The following is a 17066-nucleotide window of genomic DNA, read 5'->3' as shown; positions in this document are numbered from 1 at the left end:
TTCCTGAGCTCCCTCTGCTTTTGGCCTATCCTGGTGCCCCCGTGTGTGGCCCTGCATGGCGTGCTGTGACCGTTTCTAGGGATCTGTAAGCATAAACCTCTTCCTTCATCACAGTCCTTTCCATGTCTGTGTGTCTTACCATATTTGATTTAAAACAAATCTAGGGTACTCTTAAAACAGCCTGGTACATGGGCGCAGGACACGTGATGTGCACAGGTACAGACATCATGGACCAACAGAATGCCAGGTGCCGGGGAGAGGCCTGTGTCTGCATCTAAATGTGTAATAGCCACCTCGATCTGTGGGAAGCAGCAAAGCCTGAAGTTAAGAGTATGAGTTCAGGGTTAGAACGGCTCTGAATCTGGGTCTCTCACATCCCACCTGTGCACTTGAGACTTAACCCTTTTATGAATCAATTTCCTCCTCTGTTAAGATGGAATGAGGTCTTATACGTGGAACCTAGAAAAATGGTACAGATGAACCGGTTCGCAGGGCAGAAATGGAGATACAGATGTAGAGAACAAACGTATGGACACCAAGGTCGGGAAAGCGGAGGGGCTGGGGGGCGTGGGATGAACTGGGAGATTGGGATTGAGCTGTATACACTAATATGTATAAAATGGATAACTAGTAAGAACCTGCTGTATAAAAAAAAAAATTCAAAAATTCAAAAGAAATGGAATGATGCCATATATCTGGAGAAAACTATAATTTGAAAAGATACATGCACCCCAATGTTCATAGCAGCACTATTTACAATAGCCAGGACATGGAAGCAACGTCAATGTCCACTGACAGATGACTAGGTAACAAAGATGCGGTATATTTACACAATGGAATATTACTCAGCCATAAAAAAGAATGAAATAATGCCATTTGCAGCAACATGGATGGACCTAGAGATCTCATACTGAGTGAAGTAAGTCAAACAGAGAAAGACAAATATCATATGATATCACTTATATGTGGAATCTAAAAAAAAAAGATACAAATGAACTTATTTACAAAACAGAAACAGACTCACAGACATAGCAAACAAACTTATGGTTACCAAAGGAGAAAGGGGGTTGGGGGAGGGATAAATTAGGAGATCAGGATTAATAGATATACACTACTGTACGTAAAATAGATAACCAACCAGGACCTACTGTACAGCACAGAGAACTATACTCAATATTTTGTAATAACCTATAAGAGAAAAGAATCTGAAAAATATATATATTCATATATCTGCACATATATACATAAAACTGAATCACGATGCTGTCCACCTGAAACTAACACAACATTGTAAATCAACTATACTTCAATTAAAGAAAAAGAAAAAAAGATGGGATGACGCCATGAGGACCATCTCATGAAATTGCTGCCAGGATTCAACGAGACAACCAGTGTCAGGACTGAGCCCAGGGCCTGGCACTGAGGAAACACTCCTAAAAGGTGAGCTATTTTTATGATCCCATCATTCCACGTTTATCGAGAAATAAACCTACAGAATCAAATCTGAATGATTTCTTATGTTAAACCTTACTTTAGCGGCCAAAAATGGTTGCATGTTGGTGACTTCATAGGGTTCCATCTTAGAAACTCATCTGACTGACACTTTTGGCTGTTTTAATCCAAGTGAGAATTATAGTTCAGTGTGTCCACAATTACATTTGGAGACTCCTGTCTCAAGAAAGCTCCCCTAACTTTGGTTTGTTCAGCAGGCTCTGCAAAGACACTCTGGTTTTAAACTCTTGGTTTTAAAACTTCCACTTTCAATGCCGTGTGTTTATAGCAGTAACAGTTCCCCCCACCAAAAAAAAAAAAAAAAAATCACACATAACTTCCACACATTCTTTCAGGCAAACAAACAGTGTCTCAACTTGAAGAGAAAATAAAGCCTTGCTGGTTTTAAAAAAAAAAAAAAGTCTCAGGTATTCACAATGAAGCCTGCCTATTTCCTTGAAATCCTCTAAAACGTGATAAAAGACAAGACAGGAAGCTTCAAAGCGACGTCCAGTAGCATCTTAATGAGAGTCGTGGAAATGTACATTCACAGGATAACGCTGGTCACCAGCCAATCACAACCCGGTACCCTTCATTAAGTGCGTGTGCTGTTATCACGGAGACACGTGGGAGCAGCATCCCATAATTCCCACAGTCTCGGCACTCTGGGGACCCTTCCTTGCATGCGACCAACTGGGATAGGCTGCTATCCCAGCAGCTGGCATTATGGCCACGGTACACATTTTAAGCAATTCCAAACCACTGCTTATATTAATTCAAGGATAGAGGTGCCTGGCACCATAAGCAAGAGGAGTGTCATTAAAATTCCTACGGAATGCCATGTAGTGTTACAGTGGGGCAGTGTTTCTCAAAGTCCACGACCCTTTGCATCAGAACCCCTAGGTTGTTTTCCAACTGCTCAGTCCCAGCCGCGCCCTCAGGTGTGCTGAACTAGAATCTTCCAGGGACATCTGAGAATCTGCACGGTAACAGGCTGCCTCACCCAGGGAACCACAGCACCGGACTGGAACCACGTGGAGTTTTCCACGAGGTACCCCTTAGGTCAGTTTCTTTACTGAGTCGTGTGGTTCATCACACACGTGTCTCATGAGGTTCAGGAAAGCCTCTCAGATGAGTCGGATTAGACACGGGCAGGTCTCGGCTTCATCCCGCTTTGCCCAGATTTAGGGGCCCCCTTGGGAAGGCTGACCTGCCACGACTCCCAACCACTCGGGCACCCCGAGCCCGAGGTGGGGTGCTTCCGCAAAGGGCCCCGAGTTGGCCAGGGAGCCCATCATCCATCCCTGAACACGGGGCCTGGAGGATCGAGCTGTTCAGCAAATAGTTGGAGCCTCTTAAGCAAAGCATGTATATGTACGCAAATAACATACAACAGGGACCGTCATTAGGACTCAGTGCCGTTACTTCGGCTGCTTCTAATGGAAACTCTGGGACTCATCTGACGGGGGGAATAGACTGGACCGTGGGTCCAGAGTTAAACAACAGCAAGCGAAGCGCCGCAAGTCAGCTGCCAGCAGCCACTCCCTCGTGTCACCCACCGGCGCACCCCCTCCTTCCCGTGGCTCACCTTTCTGTATTTGTTTCCCTTTGCCATTTTTTCTCCTCCCCTCTTCTCTCTTTCTACCATTCCCTGTCAACACTTCCTTCTATTCTCCCCGCCCCATCTTTGCTATTTTATAAAATGTTAGAGCTTTCAAAGTTAGGCGTTTTGTGTTGGGTTTTGAGGACTGGCCACTCTGTGCCGGGCTCCCCAGTGGGGCTGCGTGTTGGGACTTGTGTTTCTGAATCTCTGGCATCAGGCCTGCATCCCCATTTTGCCTGGGTCAAAAGTAAAACGGATGGGCTTCCCTGGTGGCTCAGTGGTTGAGAGTCCGCAGACCAATGCAGGGGACACGGGTTCGTGCCCCGGTCCGGGAAGATCCCACATGCCGCGGAGCGGCTGGGCCCGTGAGCCACGGCCGCTGAGCCTGCGCGTCCGGAGTCTGTGCTCCGCAACGGGAGAGGCCACAACAGTGAGAGGCCCGCGTACCGCAAAAAAAAAAAAAAAAAAAAAAAAAAGTAAAACGGAGTGTTTAAGTCTGTTTGAGAGTTGCAGCCTGGCCTTGGACAATTAGTTATCTGGGTAATTACAGAAAGCAAGATTTTACTGCTTGGCTTATGCTGCCTGATAATTCATCTAATGGAGATGGCTGGCTCCTCATAAAAGGACCATGTCCTGTGCATTAGGGCCAGACTTAGCAGAAGGGCCATGGACTAGACCTATGAAAACAGGCTCCCAGCAGTTCCGTAAAAAGGAGGATAAAAATGCAGAAGCCAGGGCTCCCCTGGTGGCGCAGTGGCTGAGAGTCCGCCTGCCGATGCAGGGGACACGGGTTCGTGCCCCGGTCCGGGAGGATCCCACATGCCGCGGAGCGGCTGGGCCCGTGAGCCACGGCCGCTGAGCCTGCGCGTCCGGAGCCTGTGCTCCGCAACGGGAGAGGCCACAACGGTGACAGGCCCGCGTACCGCAAAAAAAAAAAAAAAAAATGCAGAAGCCAAGGTTAGGGATCTTCATGTCACAATGAAGCCCTGTTTGGCTGTGTGTAGGCTGAGCCCGTTCTTTATTAACCGTAAGTTGTTTCTCAGAGCATAGAACTATTCCATTAGCCTGAAAATAAATAAATGAATAAGGTGCCTCTCACTGGGACTCCATGTGCTGGCATAAACAGGTGCGGATGCGTGTTCTTCCCGAATGGGAGGTACCATTTAGGAGCACAGAAAACACATCTTGGGAACACAGAAATCCAAATGCAAATATGGAAAGCACATATGCGCCCCTCCCTCCCGCCCCTACGTGCACGTTTGCATGAGAAAAGCCACTGCCCCAATCATACGACAATGAACGCTTACCGTTGTTGTAAGAGCGAAAATTTCCTACAAATTTTATGTATTCATAAGTTGGAAATTCCTTTGGGTTCAAGCTGCCTCTGAGAAGATGGCAATAAAATTCTAAGTCGTTGTCAGCTGGGCCATTAAAGGAAAAAAGGAGAAACGGAATGAGAGCTCTACAGTGATTCTAGACTAAACAAGCCGCATCTTGTGAAACTCACAGGGTTTGGGCAACACATGGCCGGGCTATTTCTCTCATTATGACTGACTTTCAGACATGGTTTTATAACCTTTGCAACACAGGTTTTTCCCCTCTGTAGTTTATAGATGTTTTGCATTCCATACTCGGACCCGATTAGTCTTAATTTGCTCACAGATGTCTGTGGTTGGTTCTGTCGGCCTTAATTAGTTCTGGTTGTTTTCATACTGTATATTAAAATAAAGCTGCTCAGAGCTGCTCTCCTTAATTTAATCTTTCCACTTTGCTCTGAAGGAAAATCAGATGTACAATGGGACACATTATTCACGGAAAACGGAGTAAGGCTTGAATAAGTACAAGGCACCTTTGCTACTGCCGTCAAAATACACGTTTCATTAGGTGACCGGACCAGCTTTCTATCCAGGTCGCCAATTTTGACAAAAACTTTAAAATTCCATAAAACCTGCAAATGTCTATAAATAACCAGATGACAGCCTCAGAAGAGAATTTGGAGTTTTGACCTAATTGTTCAGTTTTTAGTTGGTTACTTAGTATCATAAATACAAATCTAGCCTCACAGTGTCCTCCAAAATAAGAAGATTATTCACTTATTTTTGTACCCTTTATTACTAAAAGGCTATCATGTGGGGAAAAAAAAGGGATCTCTTGTATTACATGCAAAACAAGCTATTATTCCTAAGCTCTGTGCTTTAAAATTTTCCGCATAAAAGTTCAACGTCTTCCATATTCCAAACTCCGGTTTTAGCTTTGAACTTAAAATATACCTCCACGGATCTTGGAAATGTTCTGAGTCACAAGGAAAATTATTTTTAAAATTAGTCCTCCCTTCTTAATTCATTCTAACCTCCTTTCAGAAGTGACATCCTCATCTTTCTATCTCGTAAAACCAGTGAAGTTCAACTTACATTTTAAGTGTTCTGGGGAGGGGGAGTCCGTCACAAGCATATGGGAAGAAAGCATTTTGTAGACTTCTGAGTGTTCTTGTTCTGGAAGGAAACGTAACAAATTCTGATCCGTGACATCCGACTGGAAAAGAAAAGAAAGAACCAAGGCACACATTCCACAAAGACGAAAAATAAAAAGCAAAGGCTGCAACTTCGTGACAATTCAGAACTGGTTTCTGAAATGAGAGGTTCCAGACCTGACTTTCTGTGAAGACTCTGGAATTTTGAATCGTAATCTAAAAGGGTTCACCTGTTCAAATGCAAACGTGCTCTTGCCCGTGGGCCTGAGAAGGAACTAAGACTCAAGCCAGACAAACACGCCTCGGAGCCCCGTGTGCTGACAACACCCCCGTGTTCCGGCTGGGGCGGCGTGGCTGGCGGGGAGCCCCAGCTCGAGGCCAACCACGCTCATGAGGGCCCTTGAAGAGCCTACGGGTTCCTTCTCCGACCTCTAGGCCAACAAACGGCTGTTTACTTCTAAAGGTCTGTAATCAAAGGAATTGTACTTTTTTTCTGAGGACCTGGGCACCCGTGGACACAAAATAAATACAATGGAGTCTAGACTCAGTGTTACCCAACAGAGCGGTCTGTGATGATGGAAATGGTCTGTAACCCGCACGGGCCGTCTGGGAAGCCACCAGCCACGTGGCTTCCGAGCACCTGAAGCAGGGCTCGTGTGACTGGATTTGGTTTTTGTTTTTTTTTTTGCCGCACCGCACAGCTTGTAGGATTCTTAGTTCCCCCCTCAGGGATTGAACCTGGGCCCCGACAGTGGAAGCACCGAGTCCTAACCACTGGACGGCCAGGGAAGTCCCGGAAGACAGAATTTTAAATTGTATTTAATTATTTTAATTGAAATTTAAGTCACCACATGTGGCCGGTGGCTCCCATACTGGACGGTGCAGGTTGGAGATCACGGTGGGGAGAGAGGAGACAGGCGCTTCTGTATCCCTCAGTAAACTCACCCCCTCCGACAGCTTCAAACACCGTCTGTGCACACCCTTTCATCTGCACGCCAAGGCAACTCGCTCTTGGGTGTCCTGGCTTCACATCCCATCTGCCTCCCAGATGTACTTGGGGACCCCAGATCCACATACACCCCCAATGTCCTCATTATCTCCTCCCCCCGCTGTGTTCTCTGTCCCCACGTGTGGTGTTGTCAAGCGGTCACCTGCCCATACCCGACACCCAGCTGGCATCCTTGACCTCTCCCTGTCGTCTTCACATCCAAACAGGGTCTCAGTGCTGTGAGATTTTCCTCCCTCGAACTCCCTCAGATCCATTCACTCCTTTTCCTCTGGCCTCTACCCTAGTCCAGGCCATCATGTCCTCTGGGCAGTGAACTGGCCAAACTGGCCTTCCCACATCACCTTTCGTCTCTGTCCAATTTGCTCTCTGCCAGCAGCCTCGTATCAGACCAAGTCACCACCTTGCCAACGAACACAACATTGTAAATGAACTCTACTCCAATATAAAATAAATATTTTAAAAAAACAAACTTCCGTGGGCTTCCAGCTGCTCCTGGGATGAAGCCTTAGCTCCCCAGTTCACTAGTCGGGCTCAGCAGAGCACAGCCTCCGCTCCCAGTCCGTCTCCAGCCCTCCAAACTGCCTTTCCTCTGGGCTGCCGGCTCTCCTCTTCCTCTGGGCCGCCCCTCAGGCTGCACCCTCAGGCTGGAGCATCCTGCACCCTCTGCTTGTGCTCAGGAACTCCCGTGCTGCCTTCAAGTCCTGGCCTTGAAGTCCCTTCCTCTGAGAAAGCAGCCCTGACAGCCCCTCACCCAGAACAGGACCACTGCCCCTGCTCCTCTGGCCGCTGCGCCCGTGTCATCTGTACCCACTGGGGAAGGGCACATCTGTGACCACGCAGTAAGCCCTGGGAGGGCCGGCGAGGCAGGTGAGAGCCAGCTCTGCCCTCCAAGCTGCACTCTGCTTGACGGGAAGATGACGAGGCTGTGAGGGTGACACGAGCTGCTTTGAGTCAGCGACCGATACAAGGGCACACGGCAGATGCCAGGCGTGATAGGGGTTCATTAACCATGCAGGAAACAACTCCAGGCTTTCTTGTTCTTTCCCATGATAACGTGTGTCCCCTGCCTGCCTCTCCCCTGTACCCCTGACATCAGATGGTGCTTGGCCTTCAAGAAGAACATGTTGATGAACTGAAAGAACAACATGGCAAGTGCTGTGATGGAAGCAAAAACCAGGCGCCTGGAGAACTCTGAGCCTGGGGTGCAGAACCCAAAGTGACGGGTAGGGGAGCCTCCCGGGGACGGTTCCCATGGGGAGGGATCCTTGCAGCGGGGAGGTGTGTCTGGGGACAAGGCGGTGTCCACCAGGCAGCCCGGGTGCTCCAGGCAGGGGCACAGCCCACACAGAAGTGGGGACGGGGGTGAGGGTGGGAGCCCTGACAGCACAGTGGGTGGGGGAGGAGTGGGGAAGGGCAGTAGGGCTCGGGGCCAGCAGCCCACAGAGGAGTCAAGGCTGAGCTTGTGTGCCGGGGGACCCGCTGGGGCACGTGGAGGAAGGTGGGCAGGACTGTGCTTGTATTTCGGACCCTCTAGTGGCCTGGGGAGGAAGGGGGCCCAGGAGCCAGGCTAGAAGTGGTCGAAGTCTGAACAGGTCTGGGGAAGGGGAGACACAGAGGAAGGGGCCGCGTCCAGACGACTCAGCCAACACCACCATCCGACTGACACCGACTCAGGGTGCCGTGTGCCAGCCGCGGCTCCCGGCACCGGAGGGAAGCACGGCAAAGGGGGCAGGTGCCTCCCCTCCTGCAGCCGCGGTTCCAGGACTGTAAGCATGTGCTCGGTGGCTGGGGAAGGGCAGGCAGGAGCGGAAGGAGGGGCTCTGGGGGTCCCCAGGCTCCCTGCTTGGAGGCCCCTGTTTGGATCTCTGTGGACAAATACTCCGCAATCCCCCCCCACTAGCTGTGCTACCATTTTCTCATTCTGGCGTTTTCTCCGAGTTCCTTCTGATGTTCTTGACTTTATTTTAAGCCCAATCCCTTTAGTTTTTTAGAACATGACTAATGCTCACACATGACAGTACTCTCTCTTCTTAAAGACATTTCAGATACTTGAAAATGCTAACTCCGTCACCACATGGTCTTTTCTCAGAGGGCCAGTCAGAAGCCCACTTCCCCGACGGAGGGGGTGGCAGAGCGCAGGGTGGGGGGCCGCCTGGCCTCGCTGCTCCTATGGGACACGGTTGGCAGGTCACAGGCCATCTCAGGTGACAAGTTCTGCACAGAATAAAGACGAACACTGGAGGGAGGCGGGGGTCATGAGGAGTATGAATTGACACACGTGGAGGGCTGAGAACACACTTGGCAAAGAACAAGCTCTTGCTATGCCTTTGCTATTAGACTCCCATTAGGCCATTTCCATGTGCTGGAAACCAACACGAACAATGAAATTTTGAGAATTTAAAGCCTAGCGCTTACAGGAGAGTAAATTATATCTGCAACTGAACTGTCCCTGGAATGCGCTGAGCTCTGTTTATTAAAATCATGGCAATTACAGAGACAAGGGAGGGAAGGCACCATCCTCACAGCTGAATCACCTTATCAGGAACATCACTGACCTGCTGGAGGCGGGAGGTTCTCCATCCAAACTTGTTGCTATGCCCTTGGCTACTTTGTCAAGAACCTGGCCCTTTTCTGAGTTTTGCGCTAGACGCCTGCTCTAAACCCCCAACAACACTTCTCCTACCTTTTCTCCGGAGGCCCTGGGACAGCCTGGGGAGGATGTGAACAGACAGGAAGCCTATTCCTCTCTCTGTCTTTTGAACCCACAGCACCGGTGCAGTCGCGTCAGCAAAGCTAAACGAGCCTGCACAGGAGTCCGCAGACCGGCCGGCTGAGCTGGAAGCGGGCCGTGTGGACATCCAGTTCAGGACGTCCCCAAGGGGCCCCGGCAATTCTGACTGGAGATCTGTGTCGGCCACGATTAGAAGGGGGATCGGTGAGAAGCCTCATGCTGAGAAGAGGCAGGACTGGGCTCGGCGAGCAGAGAGGGCCCTGGGCTCCCGAGCGACCGGGGCACGGGAGGCATACGTCATCTGCTTTGATTCGGTTTAGATTCAGAATCAAACTGACGGCCAAAGAGGGATGCTTTCCGAAGACAGCATAGAGAATAGCTTCGACCCGGGAGGAGTGAAGAATGAATTCAGGTAGAAGAAGGACCAACTCAAAGACTCTCTCTGTTCATCAAAAGACCCTGAAGACAGGGAAAGGCAAACCGCAAAGCGAGACCAGATATTTGCGGCACACGGACCTGTGGTATAAGCCCGGAAGGAAGGGTCAGTGTGACATGCTGCCTTGTCATTTGGCAAAGTCGAGGGCCTTGACTGGACCAACCAGAGTTCTCCTCCCCACTGCAACGGCAAGCTCCTTCTCGCCACGGACAAGGCCCCCTGGCTAAGCCAGCCTCCTTACTGCTGGGGGTGGACCTGGCTGAACAAGCCTCCTTACTGCTGGGGGTGCAGAGGACCAGGCGCAGTTACTGTTCATCCTGCAAGTGGGTTTCAGTGCCCTGCCAGCCAATCACATCCTCTGTGGGAACCAGGGGGCACCCCACCCTCTTGCTACTACCACACCACCCCTGCTTGTTCACTCTGTTCCCAAGTGCAGCCCCCGTGCGTCCCTGCATGGCATGCGGTACGCTCCTCCCTGGGGCCGTAAGTACACGTGATTAACACACCGTCAGTTGATACACCGTCTCACCTGTCCAGTATCGGCTGTTGTGTGTTTGGCCATCCCTGTCACCCTAGGGCAGAGTGACGAGGACGCCATTAAAACCATGCCCGACAGAGGACTAGCGTGGAAAGAATGCTTACAGATCATTACACAAAAGACCCAGACAATCCAGTAGGAAAATGGCAAAATACCTGAAAGAGCATTTCACAGAAAAAGGAAATCCAAACGGCCGACAAACTATGCAAAGACACTCAGCCACACCATCAACTGGGAGAAAAGCAAATCGAGACTCCGTGAGATGCCTTCGCACGCTAGGCTGACAAAAACTGACAGTTCTGGCGACACCAAGTTCTGGTGAAATGGAGGAGCTGGAACTCCCCACCCCGCTGCTGGATGGTGGAGTGGTACCATCACCATGGAAACAACTCGGTATCACCTAGTAAGCGCGACGGGTTCCTACCCCGCAACCCAGCGATCTTACACACAGTCAGCTCTCTGGAGGATGCTTGCAGATGTTCATCAGGAAACACGTACAGACATCCACAGACACACCCTCTCAGAGTTCCACACTGGCCTGGGGGCAGGGATCGTAGCATGTGTCTACAGCAATGAGGACAAACCCACGACAGCGACTCTGGACGGTGTGAGACCACGAATCCCTTAGCAAAGCTGAGCGGAAGGAGAGTGCACAAGAGTACACGTCCTACGACTCTGTTTACATAAAGCTAAGCCAAAGGTCGTACTAAATGACAGGGATTAATGATGAACTAAAAGTTGGCAGAACTGCAGAGAGAAGCAAGGACACGATGATGGGGAAATGGTCATCTCTATGCGGAAGGGGGCGGTGTGATGGGAAAGGAGCAGACGGGAGCTGCTGCGGGCCTGGTCACGCTCTGTTTCATACCCTCGGTGACAGCTACATGTATGCTTGCGCTCACCTTATCATTAGTTTTAAAATGGAAGCTACGTTTTATACACGGCTCTGCAGGTATGATACAGAAAGGTCAAAAGGCACATAAAAATCAAACCCATCTAACTGGCAACCTGGACCCTTTGAACCTGTGATCAACCCTGAGCTGCAGCCACCCCTCCCTACTGGGGCCCCTCCTACACAGAGCATCCACCCAGGTCCGCCCTGACGTGAAGCCTCCGACAAGCTGACCTGGACCAGGTGGGTTCTCCCAGCAGGTGAGGACAGGTGGGTGACGGAGGGCAGAGGGATGCTTCCCGGAAAGCCCTGCGCGGCCAGGGACTTGCTGCTGCATTTCACCGTGTCATAAGCCAGGCGCTCTGTCTTCCTCCTCTGTGACCTCTTCTCCCTGCTGTGACCCCTGTCCCAGGAACCTGGCCCACTGTCCCCTTTGACCTTGTACTTCCAGCCAGAGCTTCTACTTGGAGAAACAGCATTACACAGAGGTATTTTTTTGGTGAGTAGATTTCTCCAACTTTATAGTCACTCCGTGCCTTAGATTTTTTGGGGGGGCGGGGTGGGGGGAAGCTGTGTTATCCACGCCTGTATTTCTCACTCTGAGGCCCTGCCCACTTGTGCCAAGCTGTTTGCAACTGCTCTCCATGCAGGAGCCCCACTTGCAGACCCAGTCCCTCATTCAGTGAGCATTCGGGCACGTGGGTATCTGCTCGGGGCTGGGGACAGGGCTTGTGCCTGACGAGCGAAGTGTGATCCAGCTCCTTAGGCCAACATGGCGTTCATTAACAGATCGGAAAAGCAATCCGGGAAGTTAAATGTTCTAAAAAATCAACGTCCAAACAGGAAACACAGACCGTGCCCGCTGTGGGTGTCATCTGGCTCTGCCTCGGCCGTGCTCTTTCCCAATTACGTCCAAGGCGTGTGACGCCCGCCCCTTGGATCTCTTCCATCAGCACGCTCACCTGCCAGGCAGGTCTCTGCCTTGACCGCCTATGTTAATTCTGGATGCCAAAATGTACTGGCGTCACCACCCCGGGTAAGTTGTGACTTTCCCTTAACATCATTTTCTGCTTTGAGCTATTTTCTTCTAGCTTTTCTCTGTCAAACTGGAAACGCAAGCTCTAGGATCTTTCATCAGGACACTGCTGTACAAAAATCTATCGTGTGGATTTTGGAGTGCCTGAGTTTCTAGTGGCAGGAAGGACACACAGAGAGATACTGAGACTTTTGACAGACTTAGAAGAAGAAAGGAATTCTTGCTGCTCTTCCCCCCGCCCCCCAATCGCCAATGGTCCCCCAAACCCTGGCCACACGGGGCGCAGTGGGACCCAACGCCTGGCATGCCAGCCCGTGATGCCAACAGGGGGCGTCCCTGCTACTGTGAGGCCCTTGGCCTGCAGCGGGCTGTCTCTGCCGGCCATGCCTCGACTGACGGTTGCCTCTTCCACGAGACAGGACATTGCCTTCCAGGTCCTCACCCCACCTCTGCTCAACACCCACCCCACCAGAGAGCATTCAGCTTCACTGTCACATGCAGATGCCTGAGTGGTGGGTGAGCACCAAGTTCTGGGGTCAAAGTGTCCGAGTTCAGATCCCAGCCGCACCACGTGCTGACTGTGGGACCTCAGCTGCTCTGCGCCTCGGTCCGCTCATCTGTGAACAGGAGTAAGTACCTATTTCCTAGAGTCATCATAAGGACCAATAAGTATAAGGAGCATGGACCTTCTAAGTGCTTTCACCACATTAATGCATAGAAGGGACTCTTCATAGTGCCTGGTACATAGTAAATGCTCAATAAATATTGGCTACCTTTTTATGAGTCTTTAATGGCTTAACAGATGAAATCTCTCAACAAAATTGCAAACCCTTAAGGTTTAAAGAATCTCATATGGATTTGCAATTGAAGCGACTGACAAGGGATTAATCTCCAAAATATACAAACAGCTCATGCAACTCAATATCAAAAAAACAAACAACCCAATCAAAAACTGGGCGGAAGATCTAAACAGACATTTCTCCAAAGAAGACATAGAGATGGCCAAGAGACACATGAAAAGATACTTAACATCACTAATTATTAGAGAAATGCAAATCAAAACTACAATGAGGTATCACCTCACACCAGTCAGAATGGCCATCATCAAAAAAATCTACAAACAATAAATGCTGGAGAGGGTGTGGAGAAAAGGGAACCCTCCTACATTGTTGGTGGGAATGTAAATTGGTGCAGCCACTATGGAAAAGGGTATGGAGGCACCTTTAAAAATCTAAAAATAGAGCTATCACATGACCCAGCAATCCCACTCTTGGGTATACATCCGGAAAAATCTATAATTTGAAAAGATACATGCACCCTTATGTTCATTGCCCCACTATCTACAATAGCCAACACCTGGAAACAATTTAAATGTCCATCAACAGAGGAATGGTTAAAGAAGATGTGGTATATATGCAATGCAACGCTACTCAGTCATAAAAAAGAATGAAATAATGCCATTTGCAGTGACATGGATGGACCCAGAGACTGTCATACTGACTGAAGTCTGACAGAGAAAGACAAATATCATATGATATCACTTACACGTGGAGTCTAAAAAAACGGTACAAATGAACTTATCTACAAAACAGAAATAGAGTCACTGATGTAGAAGACAAACTTATGGTTACCAAGGGGGAAAGGGTGGGAGAGGGATAAATTGGGAGACTGGGATTGACATATACACACTACTATATATAAAATAGCTAACTAATAAGAACCTGCTGTAGAGCACAGGGAACTCTACTCAATACTCCCCGGTGATCTGCATGGGGATAGAATCTAAAAAAGAGTGGATATATGTATACGTATAACCGATTCACTTTGCTGTATACCTGCAACTAACACAACATTGGAATAACTATACTCCAATAGAAATTAAAAAAAAAAAAAAAGGAACCTCATATGGGCCATTTGAATCACTGCATTGTCTGTGGACACGTCCTGGGCTTGTACTGAGACATAAGCAAGTTTGAATTGAAGTGAACTAAACTGAAAGCAGAATTCCTAAATGGCAACCCAAATCCTCAGCGTCAGAAAAGCGCTAGGTAGAGTGGTGGCGAGTTTGGGCTCTGCGCTCAGTGGGCCTGGCCTCAGCCCTGCTCTGCTCCTTGCTGGCTGGGACACCTTGGTCTCATCCTCTGTCAAGTGGAGGTGACAGGGCAGCTGTGTGATGGGCACCAGGGAAGTTTCTTGTCCACCCACTAGCAGGGATACAGCGAATCCTAAGTAAAAAGGGAAGAAGATGACGGTTTGGGTGAAAGCTACAAGTAAGCAGGAGTTAGATGTGGAGATCGTCCGTCCTGCCTCACCCCCGCTGGGGAGCGTGAGGGCTGACTCGGTGTGTGTCTGGGTCCACAGACAGGCACTTAATAAGCATTCAGATGGGTCGGGCATTGACAAATGAGAGTTGGGGTCATCTTCTTGGGGCCATTTCTCTGGCCCTTCCAGAGTAAGGAAATAATTCATAAAGGTGATTCTAAGTTGCTCCAGAATTTCGAATCGGAGTCCCCAACTTACTAAGTTCGCTCTGCCACGTATGGCAACTGGGTCATCAGGTAATTCCAAGAGGAGAAATCAGAACACTGCAAATCCTGTTTCCCCAAACAGCTCTGGCCACACTCCCAGGCCATTCCGGAGTTGACACCTGTTTGCTTTTCATCAGCGCCTCGCACTGCCCGATCCCGTCCACTCAGTACAAAACCCAACCCCCTCCAAAGGAGCGCCCCACCTCCTCAGATCAGCCCAGAGGAGCTGTGATCTGATGGGGTCTCATCACTACTCCAGCATGAGACGAAAATCAAGATGAAACTGCTTTCCCGACTCCTTAGGGCTGAGTGAGAACCAGCCTCTTCTGACGGCTCTCAGAGGAGAGAACCCCCAGCCTCGTGCACCCTGGAAATGGGCTGAACCACAAAGGGCAGATGGATTCAGAGTAATGCAAAGGTATCTGCCTTGCAACGTAAAAAATGCTTTTCTGGGCTACAACACACAGTGACCCACAAAGGAAAAACGTGGACGGTGGTTTTGATCTACACACAGCATCGGCTGCAGCAGCAACGGGAGTGGGGAGTGGCTTCTGAGGAAAAGAATGATCCAGGACGATGTGGAATCCTGGGCCATCAGGGAAGCTGGGGTCGTCACCGCCGGCGGAGCGGGGGGCGAGCTGCCCACACAGCAAGGCCACAGCGCTCCCGGGCAGGTGCGGCTTGGGAGAGGCCACCACGGTCCTCCAGCACCACCGGCCAGCGATTCCCTACGAGCAGGCCCCCAGGGCAGCTACCACCCTCCTCATGTGTCCTGGCCGCGCATCCACCCACGTGTGGGAGTCGGGGTGGGGGCTCAGCAGTTTGGCGGGGCTTTTTGGGAGGAGAGAGAAGAGAGGACGTTTCAGCCCAATCAGTCCCACAGGTGGGTGCAAGCTTCCTTCCAGATCGGTCTCTGTGGGAATAAACGATGGTGTGTTGGGAAATGGAAGGCTGACCAGATGCCTCCGAGGGGCCCTCCAAGGCGGACCCTCCACCAGCCGGGTGCTGTTCTGTGAGTCAGAGCATCCTGACGGGGGTGCCAGGGAGCCCGTGAGACTCAGGCTGAGAGGGGGGAGTGTGATGGAAGATGGGAAGGGGGAGGGGGAGGGGGAAGGGGGAGGGGGAGGGGAGGGAGGGAGGGGGAGGAGGGGGAGGGAGGGGAGGGGGGGAGGGGGAGGAGGGGAGGGAGGGGGGAGGGAGGGGAGGGAGGGGAGGAGGGAGGGGAGGAGGGAGGGAGGGGAGGGAGGGGGAGGGAGGGGAGGAGGGAGGGAGGGGGAGGGAGGGGGAGGAGGGAGGGAGGGGGAGGGAGGGGGAGGGAGGGAGGGGGAGGGAGGGAAGGAGATGGGGGCGAGGGCCCGGGACCACACGGCCCTCGCCCTTCCTTGCACCCCACCTGGCTCCCCGGGACAGGACGGCAGAGCCTGCCCTCCTGCCCAGACCCTCTTTGCTTCTCAAGTCCTTCCTGGTCCAACAACATCTTCCCAGAGTATTTCACTCCCCCCTCCCACCATCATCCCTGGCACTGAACCCTTACCACCAGCAAGCGTTACAACCTACTGCATCTCAGTTACATCTCCAGCGACCCCCAAACCCCCTTCTGTCCCCAGCCGTCTGGTGCACATCCCTCCACCAGCTCTCAGGGGACCTTGTCTTTCTTTGCAGGTGTCTGTCAGCCTCCGTAAAGGCTCTGAGCTCTGCTAACTGTGCTGTAGGCTCACGGCTCCTGGGCGGTTTCTGGGGCACTGGAGAGAGTGAGGACCTGCACCACAGCCCCCGTTCCAGGTCTTGCTTGTTCCAGGATGACACAGGCCTGCACCCGCCTCCCTCAGGAAGCCTCCGAGCTTGGCCTCGGCCTGGTGGAGGGCACTCCTTGACCCTCCTCACACACAGATTCCCGCACACCTGCAGCGCCCCGGCTCTGAGATCTGAGTGGTCCTCCAGGAAAGAGGATCACACGTACTGGCAAAGGCCATCAGAACAGAAACTCACCGGTAAATGCCCAAGGAGAGGCGTGATGCTGTCAGAAACGTAGAGGATGCTGCCGTCCGTCGTCACAGCGATGATGAAGCCGTCTAATGCCTGCAGAAAACACAACAGGTGAAGGCTCCTCGGTCATGCTTTCACGGACGAGAGGGTCATCGAAGCCAAGGACCCCGGGTTAGGTTGCCAACTTTATTTCGTAACCCTTCAAATATTTTCACGACTAACCTCACAGCACTTTCCTGTCTGGCACACAAGGCGGTTTCTTACACAGAATCTGTCTAGCCCAGGCAAACTGCTTGCAAAGCACAAAAAGGCTTGGTGAAAAACAGGACCTACTGGTTTCATGAAA

General features: G+C 51.0%; 1 protein-coding gene across 2 annotated transcripts in view; it reads right to left on the bottom strand.

Annotated features, from left to right (window-relative positions):
* NPAS2 (neuronal PAS domain protein 2) overlaps positions 1–17066 on the bottom strand; it is a 101348-nt gene that overhangs the window by 40237 nt on the left and 44045 nt on the right. For both annotated transcript variants that reach the window (XM_082851750.1, XM_082851751.1), the window contains exons 4-6: positions 16724–16813; positions 5506–5626; positions 4402–4515 (exon numbers count right to left, since the gene is read on the bottom strand). In XM_082851750.1, the coding sequence (XP_082707876.1) occupies positions 4402–4515; positions 5506–5626; positions 16724–16813 (325 nt within the window). The remainder of the gene's footprint in view (positions 1–4401; positions 4516–5505; positions 5627–16723; positions 16814–17066) is intronic.

This window comes from Leucopleurus acutus (genome assembly GCF_964270905.1).
Source record: "Leucopleurus acutus genome assembly, chromosome: 12".
Classification (NCBI taxonomy): domain Eukaryota; kingdom Metazoa; phylum Chordata; class Mammalia; order Artiodactyla; family Delphinidae; genus Leucopleurus; species Leucopleurus acutus.
The sequence above is the reverse complement of the archived record's forward strand: the minus strand, read 5'-3'. Positions and strand labels throughout refer to the sequence as shown.